This window comes from Cyclopterus lumpus, chromosome 17 (genome assembly GCF_009769545.1).
Source record: "Cyclopterus lumpus isolate fCycLum1 chromosome 17, fCycLum1.pri, whole genome shotgun sequence".
Taxonomy (NCBI): Eukaryota; Metazoa; Chordata; class Actinopteri; order Perciformes; family Cyclopteridae; genus Cyclopterus; species Cyclopterus lumpus.
The window spans coordinates 4,372,085-4,392,324 of record NC_046982.1 but is presented as its reverse complement, the minus strand read 5'-3'; the positions used below and the strand labels follow the sequence as shown (position 1 = coordinate 4,392,324).

Here is a 20,240-nt window from a genome sequence, read left to right as displayed (position 1 = left end):
ACAATAAGACACAGTGCAGTTTTCTGTAGAATGTGGTTGGCAGTCTTCTGTCAGACAGACCTGCTACATTTGGCAGCCACTTGGCAACATTTTGTCCTTCTGGAAATAAACAATAATTCAACTTTCTATTGATAATCAAGTCATGCCATCATTCACGGCATGTGCCACTCCTTTCAACTTTCATTGAGTCATTAACGATACCATTCGTGTTCCCTTTTATTCCTGGTCTGGTTTTGAGCATCACACACGTACCAAACACGAAATGCTTGGTTGATCATTCACCTGCTTTTAGGCACGAGTGTGCAGACATGATGGGGCTGATAACCCTGTGATGACCGGAGGCAACCCACTTTAACAGGAGTGTAAATGCTTATCGAGGCCGGTGTCAATCAGGGTCTTTTCACAACTTCAATCTCACACTCGAGTCATGTGTTTAAGGACTTTTTAAACAAACAGTCTTGCCCAGCAATTTCAGTTCTACACCAAGTGTTTGCATTTATGTGTGTGAATCTGGTTTATCCTCATGTTCTGGAGTCGCCATTGTCCTCCTTGACATTCCATGTTGCAGGTGGGTTTTAAATGTCTTGGCGTCGTATACCCACACGGTGTCTATGCCCTCCCCGGCAGAATGTTCAGGGACCCAAGTAGGGAAGGGAAAACGGCAGGCCACCACCTTGGCTGTACCCGGTAACTCGCTTGCCAGCTTCAGCTCTAGCTGGTCCATCTGCAGATACGGACAGCAAGAATCAGGATATCAAGAGTAATACTTTGGGATTCTAAAAAATAACTTGCCAAGATTTTTTTTTGAACTCACCATTTGAGGGACTCCAAATATGACAACATTGGAGTACTGAGCAAAACTGACCTAGCAGCATTACAGAGAGAGAGAGAGAGAGAGAGAGAGAGAGAGAGAGAAAAGACTAAAACAACAACAAACAAGAAAAGACTTCCACTGCTGTGATCAAATAAATGCATTTTCCCCAAAATGGGGTCACCACTACTACATTATTCAGGCTTTACTGACCTTCCACAGGTCCGAGATGTGGAAGGAGGTGGAGTGGTGGACTCCCTCTCTCATGGCCATGTAGCGAGAATACCACACCAGCCAGGGGTTCAGCTCAAAGCCGGACGCTTGAAACCCGTGCTTGGCCGCTGCGATCACCTGCAAGGAGGGACGGAGGACAAATGCAATGGATCAGTAACAAACTACAGCAGCAGCTGGATGGAGAGGGAGAGGGAGAGGGAGAGGGAGAGAGAGGGAGAGAGAGGGAGAGAGAGAGAGAGGTCACCAACTTCCATGGCAGTAGTTCTGCTCATCTTGATGTTAGGGCTATACATTTAAATTAGTATCATCATTATTGTTGCCCCCACAGGGTAAGACAATACAACACTTACTATCCTTCCATCCCCACTGCCAATGTCCACCAGGGTCCCTGATCTGGCTCGCAGCACCCGGAGGACGTTCTCCACCTGGGCTGTGGTCGCCGGGACGAACGGGAGGCAGTATTTCCGCAGGGCAGGAGCGACAAACGGAGCGGCCACCGCGTACAGGGCAACAAGCGCCCCCCCCAGCAGGCCCGTGGCAATGACGCCCACGCGACTCCGGCTCTTTTTCTCCTTGACGTCGCTCTTCATTTGTCCGGCCGCAGAGTCCAGGAAATGCCCCTCTTGTGACATGTCGCGAGCTCAACGGAACGCGAGCTAACTTGAGCTGAACTTGAAGTGCACGAATGACAGCTGGCTCTCGGCTAACTATCGTTCAGCTCACCACGCTAGCAACCCAATGTAGACGTCATGAATCAAACCTATAGTATTCAGTGCACACCTGCTCATTATGCAACGCCAAAAGCTCCACAAAGAAAGACAACTAACCAAATAATTAGCCACTGAAAAAGCAATGGTTCTGTTATTCGTGGGATCTGATCTGTGCAGCGCTCTTTCTCATCCGACGGGGGAACAAAGATGAGCGCACCACGGTTCCCCTCCGCCTTCTTTCTCTGGTCAGTGACGTGAATGGAAATCATTTAAAAGCGAGGTGGCAGCCTCAAAATAAATACGCACACGCACACATTGAATGACAATGCCATGGTGCCATGCCGATTGGAGGGAGGAGAAGATGTTTAATGAACAAAAAGAAATAGAGACAGCCTTGGAGTCAACAAAAATAATAATCACCCAGAAAAAAACCGTGGCAAATCAAATTGAAAACACATCAATAAACATCAATGAGTTCATCCGAAAAAATAAAACAAACAAATAAATAAATATATCCCTTTATACTGCAACGTACAATATAAATTATAAGCCAGTATTATATCTGCAAAATAGTATTTTGCATGTTTTTGTGTGTGTGCTGACTTCAGTCCTATGTTTATGTTTCCATCATATGCTGTACCTTATAATATCAATCTATTCCTGTTTGATTGTGGACATATTCTCAACTCAAAAACCTCTGTTTGTTTGAGGAAAAGTAATGTTCAAGAGTTGCAACATTTTCCTTGCTTTGGTGGTGGCATGATGTCCAAACATATAGAAAACACGTTGACACCTCATTCATAAAATAATCTTAAAAGTAAACAAGGGACACAAACAGGGAGCTGTGATGCATTACAAGGTGTGGGAATTCAATTTATAAATCCCCCTTTGGTCCGTTCCTGTCAAATCCAGATATAATTATTACCCTGTCACTCTCTTACCAAAGCAAAGTAGTATTCAAAACGTACAACAGTTACTCTTAAACTCTTTATTATAAATACTAGTGTTGGTTCCTTAAGCTCCAGTCACCCCTATTCGTGTTGCATACAATGTATAAGTTCCCTTTTATTTGAGACCAAGAAACACTCACAAGAGCTTTAAAGATCAGCATTTATTCCTATAAGTTAAATTGAAATCTATTTTTTAAAAAAGGGTCAGGGTTGTCACATCCCCAGATAAAGAATCAAGGGGATGACCTCTTTCCCCCCTGTATCTTTATTTGTCGGCTGACATTAGAAGTCATTAGACAGTGTGCGGTGGACAGCTTGGTCCAGCCCCGGTGGGCCCCTGTGGATCTGGTGGTGGTGCATGTGGTGCTGGCTGGTGGTGGGGCCTTCATCCATCATCGAATCCTCCTCCTCCTCCTCCGCTCTGTACCCCTCCGCCCCGTCCTGAGAGTAACTGTGCTTCATCACCAGGATGCTCCTTCGCCCCGTCGGCGTGGTGTGGTGGGGGAGGCGCGGTGACTGCTGGCTCACCATTGCCAGCGGGTGAGCCCCCCCGTCGGCCGCGATGGTGGCGTCCCTCATGCTCAGGTTACTGCGGCTGCCGTGCATGCTGCCATGCATGCTGCCATGGAAGGAGCCGCAGTGGTGGTCACGGATGCACTTGGAAGAGGAGCGGCGGAGCTTGTGGAACTTCTCGTAGTCCTCAGCCATGGCGGCATCGGTCAGGTCGCCGGACGGGGCGCGGCGCAGAGTGCAGAGCTCGTAGTGAGGGGGCTCAAAACCAGGGTGGAGGAGGGCAGGGTCAAAGTCATCTCTGTGGAAAGCAACATTAATTCTTTAAACAAACTTAATTGGCCCAGTCTATTGTTGCATTAACCCAAATAGGAACTGGTTACAGTGGCACCAGAAGGTTGAGGTCAAGCTTTTGTCTGCAAGATATCAAAGACGTCTTTATTGTTCAAGCTGCATTAAAGCTGTTGTATTTTGCTTCTTAAACTGAAAGTAAAAGTAGTCATTACACAGAATGGCTCAGAATAATAAACATTATATTATTGGATTATTATTATTATTATTATTAGGTATTAGTTGATTATATATTTATTTAAAAATCTGAATCTGCAAAGTAATTATAAATTAAAATACATTTCCCGCTGAAGTATGGTAGAGTAGAAGTGTAAAGTAGCATAGAATGGAAATAGACAATTTTGACATATATATAAAATTGTTTTAAAGCTCAGTGGTTGACTAAATGTACTTGGTTATTTTCCACCGCTGGCCATGAGCCATTGTTTCCGTAGAAATATAGACTAGTGCAGCTTGTTTTTCCCTCATCTTCTTGAGTAGCCAAAAATATGGAATTTTGCATGGAGATTTGCTGGAAGAACTAAATCTCACCTGCGGATGATGTATTTCTTGCGTGGTTGTTTGACCTGGATGATGACAGAGATGATGAGCAGGATGACAACCAGGCCACAGGTTACTACAATGATAGTGATGTTAGTGTTGTCCAGCGTGTCCAGGATGCTGGCTTTCCTCTTCTCTAGTTAGGGAGACAACACAGAGAGGAATGACTTAAGCGTCCAGCTGCAGCTGACGTATGACCGCTTTCTCTTCCTTTTGTGTCGTAGGGTACCTTTGCAGTGATTCTCGTCCCATGGGTAAACGCAGTTCTGGATACCGTTGCAGACCAGGGTGTGGTTGATGCACATGTTGCTATGGCAAAAGAAAGTTTCCCCTTCACACGGAGCTGAAAGAGAAAAGGCAAGAGTCATGCGGCTGTACACAGTAGACTGAATTATAGGTATTCGTTAGATGGTATTCAGTGGCTCAATTTTTTTTAGATTAGATTAGATTCAACTTTATTATCATTGCACATGTACTAGTACAGAGCAACGAAATGCAGTTTGGCATCTAACCAGAAGTGCAACAGAGAGTACAACAGTATATACAGATTATAAAATATGAATACAGATGAAATTAACATTAAATAGTGCAGAATATAAACAAAGACTACTATAAATGGAAACTATCTAGGGTTGCTAGTGCAAATATTCAGTGCATATTTACTTGAGTGCAAACAGATTGTATCAAAGTGGCTGAAGTGCATGATAGAGTGATGTAATGTAATGGGGGTCAGAGGGGGTAGAATTCAGAAGGGTATTTGCTTGTGTAATTCAATTCAATTCATTTCAGTTTATTTTGTATAGCCAAAAATCACAAATTACATATTTGCCTCAGAGGGCTTTACAATCTGTACACATACGACATCCCTGTCCCAGGACCTCACACCCCCCACAGCTAATGGTATGTTATTTAATATTTCGTCCTTGTATCAGGTGTGCCCATTGCAGGTTTACCACTCTGTCACTGTGGACATTACCACCAGATGGAAGTAGGTCATTTTCCAATCATAGTTTTTTAATTTCTTTACTTTTTTAGCTTGGCCAACGGGATGCAGCAAGTTAAAAACACACCACAACATTGACATTGTCACTCTATGAAGTAGCTTTCCCACCAAAAACGGATTTTTGTCTGAAACGTTAAGAACATTTGTAAAAAACTTGTTATATGGGTTCTTATGAATGCTTACACACATGTGCAGAACTTACTGAGGGGAAAAAAATCCTCGCTCGGACCTTGATTTCAGCGGATCTCCACGTATGTTTGACCATGAAATCCTTGGTTGTGATTATTGTCCTAAACAAAATTGCTGTCATTTTGCATAGTAATTATGGATTTTAGGAGCAATGGGCAATTCTTTTCAGACAAATGGGCTCTCGGTCCAATGGCACATTCTTCCAGACTATTGGTGTCTCGGAAATGGAAAGACGACCTGAAATAAAGGTCAGTTTATGGCTTGAGATCGCAGAGCAGCTGGGATACAAGAAGATGGGAATGCAGCTAACATGCGCTTGCTAACGGTGTATGTTGGTCACGGGACGGGGATAGCTCTGTCTGGATAGGTTTTGGGTGGGACACACCGGAACTGGTGTGCGTCATTGTGCACATCGAGAAACAGCTTTTAGTCTTCATCATCTCCTGAGGGAAGTAATAAACTATGGCTTTTTGATGGCTAGATACACTGTTATGTTCACCAGCTAGTCGCAAATTTTGTCTGTTCATCAAAGTTCTTTTTGCTTGGGCATGGTTGATGATCACAGAGTCTGCAGGCTGTTAAACCAAACAATTAACTATAACAACCCTTTTCCCATTGCAATTAGCCATCTGATCCATTGTGATCCATTGTTCATTTAGATTTAATGAAAATAAAACCACCAAAGTAACTGGAGCCGACATGATCGAATGAACGTCCTTATCTATCTACACAGCTAACAGTCATTCCTCATTATTTTGCTAGCCATGCCTCTTGAAAGTATTGTGCAGTTTTCTGATTTGGACGAATACACCTTCTAAATAACCTTTTTCAAGAGTTGTCTTTGGTGACATTTTTAATGTTGAAGGCAACTAATATAGAGAAGTAACCATAATGCCACTGGGGAAGCGATATCCTTTCATTGTTGGGCCCTCTACTCTCACATATGGATGGTGCGCGCCTGTAAAAGAGAGCTACGCTCACTCACGCTCATGGAAAGTTGTGAAGAGGATCCTGAATTTGCTCTTCCTGCTTCCCTCGTCAGCCCACATTCTCACCACGCCCACTGAGGACACCAGCATGACATCGTTGGCCACCGTGGAGCAGAACTTATTCTTCAGGTGCTCGACCGAGCTGCTGCCGTCGTAGATGGCAACAAAGTTACGCTTGCACTCATTCGAGTTGTGCATCTCATACTCCAGAAAGCGCATGTAGATCTGTGGGGAAAAGGCAGAAGGCTTTTTAAAGGAGTATTCCACATTTCTTAAAACAGCCTTCTCTAAGCTCTGACCTGAGCTGTCAGAGCTAGCATGGAGCCCACACTGTCACTCACTGCTCTCCCTGACAATAGAAGTTTGAGAGATATATTCAGCGGATTCATCAGATAAAGATAGAAGCTAAATTCTACAGATGTAAAAATGAACCAAAACATTACCTGGCGATCGAGACAGAACACAATTAAATGAAGTTCCAGTAAAGTCTGGTAGGTCTTTATTTACTGTGACAATCATTAAAATTATTAAGCAGCATGTTTAGACATTCAGTATAGCTTCAGTAGCTAGCGTAGCGTAGACGTGCCAACGCTAGTTAATGGTATGCTAAGTTATCTTCCTTCAATCAATGTTTGGGCAACTTGACCCACTTGAAATCCACTTTGCCAGCTTGAAAATGAAGAAATATGTTCAACAATTCCACGAGAGTCTACTATTTTGTATCTGTTGTGAGAAGGATAAATCATTTACATGTCACACCACCACACACCACAGTTTGACCTATACAGACCCTCGATTTTGGTGGGGCCTTGATGTACCACCTGCAGTCCACGGCCTCAGTCGGCAGCGCCCGGCCCTCCCCGGCTATCTGGGTAGATTCCACAAAGCCTTCCGGACCGCTCATCTCAAACTCACAATCTGCGGATAACAATATTTTTGTGTTTATCAATGTGAGATTGTAAAAAATGGTTTGCTTCAGTAAACACAAGGACTCAGTCACATTATGTAAAAGTAGGTCAAAATCTGCAGTTATCCACAGTTAAACAGTATCTGCATTTAACCTGCAGCAGGTCTAATAGGATATTGTGACATAATAACATAAATTAAATACTCACATGGCAGAGCTGGCAGTTCCCCAAGCCCGTTGAACTCCGGATCTAAAAGCAGAACATAATATTCAAACAAATAAATCAATCTTTTGGAACATTTACTCCAGTGTCTCCACAATGCAAATTAAACATATTTAAACTCGTTCTCCACATATATGGAACATAAAAGGCTTCTCGCATAGTTATTGATAGAGGTGTGTACCAAATGTGGATTTGAACGTGAATGTTATTTAAAACTGATCATTTCTTAATATATTTAAACCTTCGCTGAAGTATTCGAAATGTGCGTATGCAATATTCACCGCATTACATTTGGCCCAAGAATAGAGAAAAATAATCCGGTGGCCAAAAAATACAACAGAATAAAAATGATAATATTAAAGACATATTGCAAAACAAAATCACAGCTGGACCCGGTTTACACGTAATCTATGTACCAGCGCATTCCCCCTGCTCTCATTTAAACTCCCCAGATGCCCTTCATCAAAAAAAAGAAGAAAAACACACACTATTTCTCTTCCATGTCTCACAGCAAGAGACAGGGAGGAGAAATTGTGCTCTAAACCTTTGTGCTGATGAATCTACTTGCTAGGTGGATTATAAATCCTGATATACCGGTTTAGTTCGGGACGGATTAGGCCCCCGCCAGCAGGGTGATGAAAATGTCCCTTCTTTTTTGTTTTCTAAATTCTCCTGGAGATATGAAGGTTTCTTCCCTTTTTTCCCTGTGAAAGGTTATTTTTGGGGAGTTTTTCCTGATCCGATGTGAGGTCCTGGGACAGGGATGTCGTATGTGTACAGATTGTAAATCTGTAAATGTGTAATTTGTGATATTGGGCTGTACAAAATAAACTGAATTGAATTGAATTGAATAGTTTGACGTTGAGTGAGGGGAAACTTCAAAGAACCTCAAACAAAAATCCCAAATAATGCACCCTCTACATTTGACACCCAATGAAACACAGGAAAGAAATGTGCTTGAAAGGACACGGCGTGGAGAGGAGAGTGAGTTTATTTTAAAACCATAATCTCCCACATCATCAACTTTTATCGTTGGTAAGGCAACATATTGGTCAGTAGCTGTGGCGTAAGAAGAGCATGCATTAATAAAGAACACCTATTAATCATCTCATGTTTCTTACCCCTGCCTGTGCGTCAGGTTTGTCCAGATTGTTCCCAATCATTCCTACATGTAAATGTGTGAGCGCAACAATGCCACTCCCACAGGCTTTATACCCATGGAGATATAGGAGGGTTTATGTAAAGCCCTTTAAATATCTTAATATTATTCAGCTTGAAGGCGATGTGTGCTACAAACGTATACTTTTGACTATTGGATGTTTAATTTTCCAGAAGAACAACAAACTTACAAGCCGACTGACTAGTTTATATATTTAGTTTATTTAGTTAAATTACTTGCGCACACACAAAAGTGAGCATAAACTGGAGGAACACATAAAATAACAATCATTTAGTGTAAGCAAGGATAGCATTCTAGTTGTTGCTGCACAATGTGTCTGCACGTGTCCAAACTATCCAACATTAGACATTAAAAGCATTTAGCTAATAATAAGAGCTACTAAAGTTTCATTTGAATCTTGCGCGCACAACATATTAACTTTCATATTAACATGAGAACACAGTTCTGTCACATTGTTCACACATTGCGTAACAAAACCTGATCAATGTAGTGCGCAGCGACCCTTTCAAACTACTGCAGTTCATAAACAAAGTGTGTATGCATTAATTTTCTCCTGCCACCAGTGATGAGAGGAATTAGACAGGAGATTAACATTTGGCATGGGAAACTCATTATGTTTGATGTAAACAGACGAAAGCAGCTTCTCCTGATCTGCCAATAAGGAAAAGTATCTTACGGAAGGGATAGTTCATGTTATCAGGAGCCTGTTTATTTAAAGCTGGGTAATGTGTTGTAGACAGCTTGTTTGGCTATATGTGTTGAAACTTATTGACAGCAATCAATAAATCAACTGTTCTGACAAAGGAAGAGAACAGAATCCGGTCTCTGTGGCTGTCACAGGACTAATGTTTTATGATATGTTTGGGGGAGTGGCTTCGCCGCTAGTGTTTAGCAATTGTTTTTACCTTCATCCTAAAAAGAGTTGGACAACAATGTTTTTTTTCGCTTTGATAATTCTTAATGTCCAAGCATTTCTCAAAAATAATAAATGCTTAAGTATGCTTAGTAAGTGGTTAACACTGGAAGGTGAGATGCCCTGTAGAATTTTCTGAAATAAAAACTTAAATAACCTAAAATGTGTGGGACGGACTCACAGGACTAGTCTGAAACTGGAGCATCCCTTGCGGAATTAAATTACAATATACAGAGGCTCAATCATGTTTGGAAGAAAGAAAGAAAGAAAGAAAGAAAGAGGGCGGGATTGCTGGATGGGATGCAGATTAATCTTTGCCGCCCCCCCCCGTCAGTGTAGGTGGCCTATAAAATCTGCTGCTAATGAAGCCTCTGCCTTGGACTCCCTTAAGCTGCTACTGCGGCTCAGCGCTGACAAGCTGTATTCCCCTGAAGACAAGCTTTCATTAACTGTGTGTGTGTGTGTGTGTGTGTGTGTGTGTGTGCGACAGAGAGAACCCTCATCAGCTGCAGCTGCTGTGCCTGCACTACAAATGGAAATGAGACTACGTTCCCAGCAGCGTTCCACCAAAACAATATCAAAGTTGCAATATGTAACGCTTTTTTTGTTGAAATCACGAATATGTGTCAACGTGTGTTTTAATTGGAATACGTAATTGGGCCTAAAGGGGGGGCGGAGACTCCGTAAAAGAGGTAGCCATTGTGAAACTCCCTGCATGGTGGTAAAGTGGGAGGTACAGTGCCAAGGAAAGGAGTTGAAGAGCTTAGGGTCGTAGTAATACTCTCAACATCAACCCTGCCAGCCAGCCAGAGTGGCAGCTGGTAGGATACGAGGTCAACAATATCGCAGAAAGATGCAAAATTACTTTAATGAATTGCGGTATTTCCCCCTTTGTTTGCTACACTTCCAAAAGGAATCGACCTGGGAGACAAAAAAGATCTGTTGTTTGAGAAAGTCCACGTGTCTCTTCTTCCCGTGTCACATGTCGGTTCACGAGAATGACGATACCGAGTGTCTCCACCCACGCCTTGAGAACTACCGTTACAAAGATGAACCGGTTTTTTTCTCGCACGTCAATCAGTGCAGAATGGGCTTTTTAAGGAGGGGAGGAGCTTAAAGAGACAGGAGCTAAAACAGACGGTAGGGGGTATGAGGAAAATAATTCGCTTTTTTAAAAATTAAACCATTTAAACCTGAAAACAAGCACGATATGTCTCCCAAATTGAGTCAAATGAGCAAATGACTGTGAAACTGGACTATAGGAGTATGATTTTGAAATATACCTTTAAAATTGGACGTTGCATTCCTCCATGAATTAGATTATGTGACCAGAGAACAACTCGGATACACTATTTTCCTTTCACTTTTCTTGATTTACAACCGCTTTGGCAAAGGTCAGAGGTCCCAACAAAGTTTGGTAAAGAGGAAGAAGAATTCATACTTTATTAATCCTGCAAGGGCAAATTAAATTTGTTCACAGGCCCAAATTCCCAGAAGCACAGACAGGACCTGTATAAGTTTAAGTGTTACCCAAAACTGTAAAGTTGCGGGCCGTAAAGCCAAATCAATGAGCTGAAAGAGGTTAAGGCACTACAGTGGCAGAGCCAGGTGATGATTGGGTTCATCGCCACAAGAAAACGCTTTCACATATAGTCAAGTGATCCATCGTCCATTGGTAGATTATTTTTGTACGACCTGTTTTTACACGTTTACCCTGTCGTCCATCACTCACCTTGCGTGAAGTTGTACCGGGCAGAGAAACCCATGGCCTCCAGTTCACCATCGGCTACAAACTTGATGTACAGGTACCTCCCACTGGAGCGGACGTACGCCGGGCTCACCTGCCCGCAGAAGCGACCGAGGATGGGAGAGAAACCGAAGGGCCCATCGCGGACCTCAATGTGGTCGAATTTACACTCCCAGGACGGCTCGATGGAATACTTGTCGTCGAAGAACAAGTCGATGCACTGTCGGGGAGCGGCTGCAGGAGAGGGGGGGGGCCGGGGGGGGGAGGTCAAGGTGAGAGTAACATCAGGAGGGGGGTGGAAAGTGAGCGATGGAGGAAGCCTCACCTTCTATGATGTAGACACATTCCCTCTCAGGAGGGTACTTCTCAGGGTAGTTGGGTGAGGTGAAATACCCCCCCTCAGGCTCCTTTACCCAGGTCCCACACTGCCCTGCTGGTGTCACACCCGAGTTGTTCTTCACTGGAGAAACAGAGGGCGACATTCAGATGAAAGCGTCCAGCACACCACCAGCTGCACAGCTCTTTGTGTTCATCGTTGCTTCATTTTTTAGATGTCTCAGAGGGCAATTGAGAGTGTAGTGTGGTTGTTTTTAAATGTATTTTACAGTTAAAATACTAACTGTTGTTGTTAGCGACACAAAGCTAAGTTAGCTTACCATTTTTTAAATGGGGGGATCTATATACATATGAAAGAGGCACAATCAACTCATACTCCATGGTTAGCTACATCAAATACATTATGTTATTGGATACGTGTTAATGTGTCCATCTAACGATGAAGTTAGGGTTTTGACTTTTTGTGAGATGTTATTTACTCACTTTTAGACTCTCTCTCCCCCCCCCCCCCCCCCCCCCCCCCCCCCCCCCCCCCCCCACACACACACACACGATTTAATCAGTTAGTTGTCTAATGATATAGAAAAATAAATAAACAAGTGAAATAATGGAGGCTGATAAATTAATTAATTTATGAATTAATCTGTGGCTCAAAGTAATCAATTAATTAAATTGTCTTTGCGCTGTTCTGAACCACATTCAATACATTTCTTTCTTCACAAAATGATTTATAGTTTTTTTTAAATAGACCTATTTCTTTTTAGATTAGATTAGATTTTACTTTATTCATCCCCAGGGGGAAATTTCTTTACGCAGCAGCAAAACATTTTTTTACAAATATACAACACAATAAAATTGCAGGACATATTACATTTGATCATTTAAATAATAAAGGAAATGAAAATGTAAAAAAAAAAAAAAAAAAATGAAAGTGTACACATGAGTGTCTCTAAAGTATAAAGGTTTATTGATGATCAGTTTAATGAGGATTTGGCCAGAGGAGATTTATTATAAAGTCAGGAATGTTCTCCTAGTATCAGGAATGTTCTCCTAGTATCAGGAATGTTCTCCTAGTATCAGGAATGTTCTCCTGTATCAGGGATGTTCTCCTGTATCTGGAATGTTCTCCTGTATCTGGAATGTTCTCCTGTATCAGGAATGTTCTCCTGTATCTGGAATGTTCTCCTGTATCAGGGATGTTCTCCTGTATCTGGAATGTTCTCCTGTATCAGGGATGTTCTCCTGTATCCTTGTGACTGCGCTGTACTAGTGTGCTATAGCAAACACAGTCTTAGAAGAACGGTGGATGGTGAAGAATGAGCGGTGACAGGATGCGATGAGGTACCTTGAGCTTTTAGTTTGGTGGCTGAGGCACCTGGAAGTTCAGGTGAGACGAGGCTTGCTGCTAAAGCTGAGAGAAGTGAAAACGAAGATTTGTTTTCTTCTTTTATTTGTCACAAATCTGCTTCAACTTATTTTTCTCAGAAATACAAAGTCTTAAACCACAGAGTGAATAATACGGCGACAACAAAATAAACAACAAAGAATATTTACAAAACAAGGACACACACCGTCAAAGAACCGGATGATACACCAATTGTAATGATAATTTGTCCTTTAACGCGTCTACAGTCAGATGTTCGCCTCCATTATGAAACACGGTGCACAGCTGTAAACTCACCGATGGGCAGCAGAAGTTTGTGCACCATTTCTGTTCACAGAGGATGAGGAGCTCAGTCACAAATGTTGCCATTAAATAGTCGTTGAGCAGACGTCCCTTCCTTGGGGAACAGTGTCCATCAGTCCCTCACCAAATGCGCCACAAAGAGTTCATCTCTCTCTCTCTCTCTCTCTCTCTCCCAGCTCAAAGGATTACTCTACAAACCTTCGCAATTTTTGCTCCACCTTTAGGCTGCATTAATCCTCTCAGAAGATATGCGGCCATTGACAAGCCTGCGCCCTTGGACTGAAAAACCACCGCGCGTGTGTGTGTGTGTGTGCGCGCGCGTGTTTGGTAAATGGACTGTAAACTTGAATAGCGCTTTTCTAGTTTCCGATCAATCAGAGCACTTCAACACTACTTGACATCATTCACATCCATGAACTGATGGGGGGGCAGCAGGTGTATGAATCAATTTGGACCGGACTCCCGGAGCCAGGGTTCGAACCGCCGATCCTCTAACTAAAGTACGACCCGCTGATTCACTGCGTGTGTGTGCGTGTGCGTGCGCATCCATTCAGTAAATGTGTGCCTAAAATCACTAAAAAAATGTATTGAAGTTTTTATTTGACCTAAATCAAGAATGCATTTTGATTCAGTGGTGGGGAAAAAACAAAACGATTCTTAACTTCAGTGTATGTCGCAAAAAAACTAAAATAGTCAGTAAAAGTCAAAAAGTATCAAAAGTTCTCTTTATGCTGCAGACTTGTCACTCTTACGTTAGCCTGCTATTTATTACATGAGTGGATCATTAATGCTGATGCATTAACCTGTAAGCAGCATTTCAATGTTCTAGCTGATTAAGAGGGAGGTTACTGTATGTGATCGTTTATCCCCTACCTCTACCTGCTTGAATAAGCTAGTGTTGTTCTCAAAGCGAAAGGGAAAATAGTCCCGACACCAAACTTCTTGAGAGGCGCAATGGATGCATTAATAGTCTAACGGCAAAACAATTGCAAAAAACACAAAACGCGTGGCGAATGGCGCTGGATGAGTCAATGCAGCATCATGACGTTTTTTTCCTCTTGATTCAATCAATCATTTATTTCCTTTACAACGCTTGTGTGCTACAGCACACGCCAATGCACACACCACATCGACAATGATTTATCAAATCTGGTAGTGTTACAAGATTGGAACCAAAATATAGATTCATGTGAGTCATCGATCATGACACTTTAAACCCCTCATGAAGACAAAATAAAGTGACATCAGATGTATATTTATTGAGTTGAAAATAATACATACACGTATCAGTACTCTGCCCACTTTGTGTGCGCATGGGCCCTCAGGTCAAAGCTTTCTCTTTGAGCCAGCAGTGACTTGCGACTGTTATCAAAATCAAAGATGGGGGCGTTGATGACGTCGAGCCAGGCCAAACTGGCAATGTAGTGCAACCATGTCTTCGTCAGGTGATTGTTGAACGGCGCGCATCGCTTCAGAGCCTCTCGCGTGTTGTTGGATGTGTGCACCTTGGCCAAAAAGACATCGCTAGCCGCGTCAGGAACGCAGTTGAGGCTGAAGACGACAGAGGTTTCCGGGGCGGGAATGCGTCTCTTTCTGCTTCTGCTCACTGCTCCGCTGGCGGCGGCGTCTTCTGTGGGGGCCGGGTTGTTCTTTTGGCTTTGCCTCAACGCCCGAACAGACCTCTCGATCTCGTCCACCACTGTGGAGTTGGCAATGCGCAGCAGGTGAACGCGCAGGCCGTTCTGAACCAACTTTCCGAGCATTATGTTGGCCGATGCGATGTCGCCATTGGCCCAGCCTGGGTTGTCTTCCGCAGTGTTCTCGTCGATCAGGAGCTGCCGGAGGTACCTTGGCAACAACAACAACAACAACAACAAACACCCATACACACAAGAGAGACATTAAGCAATCTGCAAATGCTCAAACCGAACCCAACATGCAACGTAAATGCATTCTCAACTCATTTTGCTCATGGATACAGCACACCAGGCATGTCCCTTTTTGTTTGAATATTAGCCCTGTGTGAAATTAAAAAGCAATTTGATCCGAAATTGGCTATAAAAAAAACGACCAACCCCTCACAAGATGGCTGGACATTGCACAGTATTGCATGTTGCCGCTTGTCTCCGCAGGAAGCAATTTCTCAGTTGTTCCTCCCATTGACGATACTAATGTTTTTATTAACTTAGCTTAGCCCAGGGGTCAGCAACCTTTCCTATCCAAAGACCCATTTGGCCATATTTTCCACCAAATAAAATGTGTCCGGAGCCGCAAAAGTTTAATATATATAGTCACATTATATATAAAAAGTATAGTTTGTTGTATTTATGAAATTCTAGAACCAGAATAAAGACAATTGTTAGAAAAAAAATAATAAACTGGTCAATTAATCAGACAACTATGTAGGTCCTGAACCCCCCTAGTTCTGGAAGAGTCTTTCAACAGTACATGTTTGATAATTCCTGTCACATATCAAGCATACAGGTGAGCCAGCATCGTTGGCAGAGAAAGCAAATTAATATGTGCTAGCAGAATTAAACTCTATTTTTCTCCGTGACTTTTCTTTTTTAAATGTATCCATTGACAGTTTAACGAAGGCGGGGCTCTGCATATCATGATGAGCCACCTGCAGGGAAAGAAGCTTGACAGCGGTAATAGGATGTGACGCACATTTCAGTTAAACAAATATTTTTTTTAATATATTTTCAGTGACACAGTAATAGCTCAAACTCAAAAATTCCCTTTGAATGATTGTCCACTGGGCAAAACATAAATATATATATATCTTCTTTTTTTGTCAAAGCCTCCAGGAGACGCAACAGAGGGGCTAAACAGCTGCATGCGGCTCCGGAGCCGCGGGTTGACGACCCCTGGCTTAGTCCTCTGTTTTACATCTGCATCTACAGTATCCGTACAGACTGCAGCATACCCACCTCCCTGTCTCCGCTCTCATCCTGGTGGGGTTGTTCGCAATGTGGGGGACCAGCCTCAGGTACTCGCTGGCTGTGTTGACGTGCGGCGGGTAGCAGCCACTCAAGTCCTTGAGAAACAAACCTGGAATGGGCCCCGAGTCTGACACCTGCTCTCCCCTGGCCTGTCCGGCGAGTATGTCGAACAGCACGGCCAGGGACAGGGCCACCACCCCCACCCCGCCGAGGGTGACATTGCCCCTCTCGCCGAAAGTGGTCCTCAGGCCCCTGTTGAAGTCCTCCAGCTGCTCCGGGGTCAGGGAGGACTGCACTTCCACGTAGCGGTCCCTCAGGTAAATTGAGGAGTTGGGGGACAGCATGCTACTCAAAAGAGGACCAGGGTTGTAGTCTGGGAAAGGGCAGACGGACCGGGCGACGGAGGCCAGGAGGGTCGAGTCCTCGATGTCGCACTGCATGTTCCCCATCGCGAAGTGGATTTGTCACTTGGACCTGGACATCATTAATAAAAGCCAAAAGTGGGATTGTGTCATCAAGCCTGCGGTTGATCATTATCTGGCTGTGATGGTCTGTGTTTGAACTGTTCCTCGTGTTGCCAAAGCACACTGACAGTTGCAAAACAGTAAACATGTCCAGCAGACACATGTGACAGATGGTACACAGATCGTAAAAGGTTTTGCATTCGTAGAGTGCCACACAGAAACAGAGATAGTACATAACTTAACAGACGTTGTGTTTTCATGATGTAACTGTGACCACTTTAAATTCATTATGTTAAACTGTCTTTTTTTTTAAATTTATCTGACGCTTTTTGAGTTATCTATTATAGTACAAGTCATGTTTCTCTAGGGAAAAGAGGAAAAGTGAAGCAACTGTATGCACGGCCTTGTGGTTGCCAGTAAGCGACCGGGTCACAGAGGGTCACTTCAGGGCACACGACTGAGAGATTCCCCTAACTCACCTGCGATTTGAGGGTTTGTTCCCTTTCTTCTGACGAAGAGAGGTGCGCACACATGTCGACATTTTGGTGTTTATTTCACATATGTAACCCCCTCCCCTTCACACTCGAATCCCATTACTTTGATCGTGGCCCTTGCCTGGCTGGCGGTGGAGGTTGTGTTTGAGAATTCAATCAATAAATAGTGCACTAGTGCGATATTGTTTTTTTTGTTCAGGACAAAATGCCTCTGGGGTGTTTGATTTCTCTTAGAATGTCATCAATTGGGAGTAGAAAAGTGGAGTCGCCTCCCGAAGTCTACTTATGAAGTGTCTGACCTGTAAGTAGGAACTACGACTATACTCTGATGGTGAAAACAACAGAATCTGCAAGTGTCAGGATCTGGAGTTTTTTGTGTCTTGTTTCCTGTTTTATTTTGAAGTCCCCGTCTCTCGTGTCCTCTGTTTCCCTGCACTTCCTGTCCCTGTGATTGTCTGCCATGTCCCTGATTGTTTCCTCCTGTGTCCAATCACCTGCACCAGCCCTGTGTATTTAAACCCTGTTTGTGTCTTTCCCCTTTGTTGGTTCGTCCTGGTTTGATCACTAGAGATCATGTGTGTTAGTCCTGTCGTTCTTTGATGATTCCTCAGTTTAAGTAATTCCACTAGTTGTTAAAGTGAAGATTAAAGTTTTTATTCAAGATTGTTGCCGTTTGGGTCCTGTTTCCTGGTGGCTACACCTGACAGCAAGTTATCCTTTGCACTTCTCACTGAATGTGCGCAGATGAAACCAATCGAGATACACGTGTCAAAATTCTCAAGCTAAACAAACATGTCCTTGTTTCCTTCCTGGAAGTCTCTCCATCTTCCAGTCGTGTTTGCTGTGTGGGATTAAAAAATTATTACAATCGTCCCTTTTTCTGAAAACTTATTAAAGTTATTTTAAAGCCAGACTGCACTGAGGGGATGTTTGCTTGGATGTTTTTATTCTGAATTCTTAATGCGGCAATTAATATAGCCTTCTTTTGAGCTTCAGCCCTCTTAAGATTACAAAAGTGATGCATGGCTCAGCTCAAACACCACGAAAACACAGATAAATCTTCTGAAGGTTTTTCTTTTCTTTTACTAAAAGTCTCTTTTTCCTCCAAGAGGTGGCAGCAGATGCTTGGAGAAGTGATCTCACGTCATTGGACATGTGGAAAACATCCTTGCATCATGCTACATAATCACCAAAGCAAATCCATGTCATCTGGCATGTAAGTGCATACAGTAGGAATCATTTAAAACTGTGGACAGTACCGGATTTGTAACTAAGTGAAACAAAAGCCATATATTTGCAGCAATTTTTATGTTATCGGTCATTTCGTAGGAAGTAGTCACAGGTTAGTACGTTTGAGTCGGTGTTGAATCGACTGGTTGAGTAACCGATTGGTTGATTGGCAGAAAGTTAGCCGGAAACTATCTTCATAACCGGTTAATTCATACCTTTTATTTTTGTGTTTTATTTTTACAGCAAACATGCAAACATGCATTCTACGGTTTTGTCTTTTAGTCTCTGGTGACATTTTGATGGACATTTACTTTGCCATGGTAAGGTGTGGTGTGTGTTCATGGGAGAGTCGTTTGAAGATACTTTATATTTTCAAGAACCTATGAAAGCCAACGCTACAGAGCCATCTGTGACACAGGCCATGCCATAATGTGATCTCACTATCTTATACGTATTATCATTATGCCCTGACATGTTGCACACCGGGGCTGCACGGTGGTGTAGTGGCTAGCACTGTCGCCTCACAGCAAGAGGGCCGCGGGTTCGATTCCCGGTCGGAGCGGTCCTTCTGTGTGGAGTTCGCATGTTCTCCCCGTGGCAGCGTGGGTTCTCTCCGGGCTCTCCGGCTTCCTCCCACAGTCCAAAGACATGCTGCAGGTTAATTGATCTCTAAATGTCCCATAGGTGTGAATGTGAGAGTGAATGGTTGTATGTCCCTACATGTGCCCTCGATGGACTGGCGGCCTGTCCAGGGTGTCCCCTGCCTTCGCCCTATGTCAGCTGGGATAGGCTCCAGCGCCCCCGCGACCCTAATGAGGATAAGCGGTATTGAAAATGGATGGATGGATGGATGGATGTTGCACACCTGTTTTGCATTGTTTGATATGTGTTTTCACACTCCTCCGCCTTGCCTTTGGACCTCAATGCCTTTTTCAGAAGTCTTCTTTATGCTGATGGACAGTCGGAACCGAGCACGTTGGAGCAGAGGAAGCAGTGAGAGAGAGACGGCACTCTCTCACACACACACACACACACACACACACACACACACACACACACACACACACACACAGAGCCCACAAACTTTCACAAATGTTCTAGTGTATGTAAAAGGGAGATGAATCAGTGCTTTGTGGTCGCGTCGCAGGGGGAATACTGGCCACCCTGCTGGCTGCTGCTGCCATTCTCACACCCACACACACACACAGACACATCCACACACACACACACACACACACACACACACGCACACACACACACACACACACACAGTAAAGGACACGAATGGGATCTCAGATCAGCCCTGGAGGAAAAGGAACACTCGCAGATGTTCATGAATATAGGATGTTTGATGCATTTGTGCAAATTATAATTACTGTACAATAATTTCCCACTGTTTGTTTTTTTGCGAGGACACCATACAGGAAACTGTTCTGGCAAAATATACGTACAGTGACTCCAGAAGAAATGTCTCTGCTAGTGAATATGAGACTAAAAGGGATGTCATAAGTGCACGGTTGGCTTCTTAATCCTAAGGAATCGTTATTATTTATTATATCATATATATATATATATATATATATATATATATATATATAATTATTATCTATTTTATGATGCCAATGGCTAGTTTTGACCGAGTGTTCCTGTCAAACAAAAATAAAAACAGGAGTTTGTAACAGGAGCTGCTCTCATAAAATCCACAAGTTTACCTTCACGTCACATCTAGTGCGATCAGGTGCCTACTCAAATAGATCAGCCCTGGAGTTCCTGGAGTGTGAGTGTGTGTGTGTGTGTGCGTATGTGTGTGCGCGTGTGTGTGTGTGT

General features: G+C 43.3%; 2 protein-coding genes across 2 annotated transcripts; both read right to left on the bottom strand.

Moving 5' to 3' along the window:
- Positions 1-198: 198 nt before the first annotated feature.
- On the bottom strand, positions 199-1,941 carry LOC117746207 (ATP synthase subunit C lysine N-methyltransferase-like). The gene is made up of 4 exons (XM_034555172.1): positions 1,396-1,941; positions 1,025-1,162; positions 815-865; positions 199-724 (listed from the first exon to the last, which is right to left on the bottom strand). Exons 1-4 carry the CDS (start codon positions 1,675-1,677, stop codon positions 497-499), a joined length of 699 nt encoding a protein of 232 aa, XP_034411063.1. The 5' UTR covers positions 1,678-1,941; the 3' UTR covers positions 199-496.
- Positions 1,942-2,987: 1,046 nt separating this feature from the next.
- Positions 2,988-13,416, bottom strand: LOC117746289 (neuropilin and tolloid-like protein 1). Its single transcript, XM_034555336.1, has 10 exons — positions 13,275-13,416; positions 12,939-13,004; positions 11,583-11,717; positions 11,243-11,491; positions 7,403-7,444; positions 7,078-7,205; positions 6,284-6,512; positions 4,336-4,449; positions 4,098-4,242; positions 2,988-3,516 (listed from the first exon to the last, which is right to left on the bottom strand). The coding sequence occupies exons 1-10, from the start codon at positions 13,300-13,302 to the stop codon at positions 2,988-2,990; spliced, it is 1,665 nt and encodes a 554-aa protein (XP_034411227.1). The 5' UTR covers positions 13,303-13,416.
- Positions 13,417-20,240: the final 6,824 nt, after the last annotated feature.

What these genes read in the sequence shown, in the direction of transcription:
- LOC117746207 (XM_034555172.1), bottom strand. Translation starts at nt 1,677, where the DNA reads ATGTCACAAGAGGGGCATTTCCTGGACTCTGCGGCCGGACAAATGAAG. An exon ending in GCAGTGGGGATGGAAGGATA is followed by an intron (nt 1,163 to 1,395) that starts GTAAGTGTTGTA and finishes CCCTCCTTGCAG; the next exon opens with GTGATCGCAGCGGCCAAGCA. An exon ending in ACATCTCGGACCTGTGGAAG is followed by an intron (nt 866 to 1,024) that starts GTCAGTAAAGCC and finishes TAATGCTGCTAG; the next exon opens with GTCAGTTTTGCTCAGTACTC.
- LOC117746289 (XM_034555336.1), bottom strand. Translation starts at nt 13,302, where the DNA reads ATGGTGCACAAACTTCTGCTGCCCATCG. An exon ending in GGACGAGAATCACTGCAAAG is followed by an intron (nt 4,243 to 4,335) that starts GTACCCTACGAC and finishes CTCCCTAACTAG; the next exon opens with AGAAGAGGAAAGCCAGCATC. An exon ending in AAGAAATACATCATCCGCAG is followed by an intron (nt 3,517 to 4,097) that starts GTGAGATTTAGT and finishes TGCTTTCCACAG; the next exon opens with AGATGACTTTGACCCTGCCC.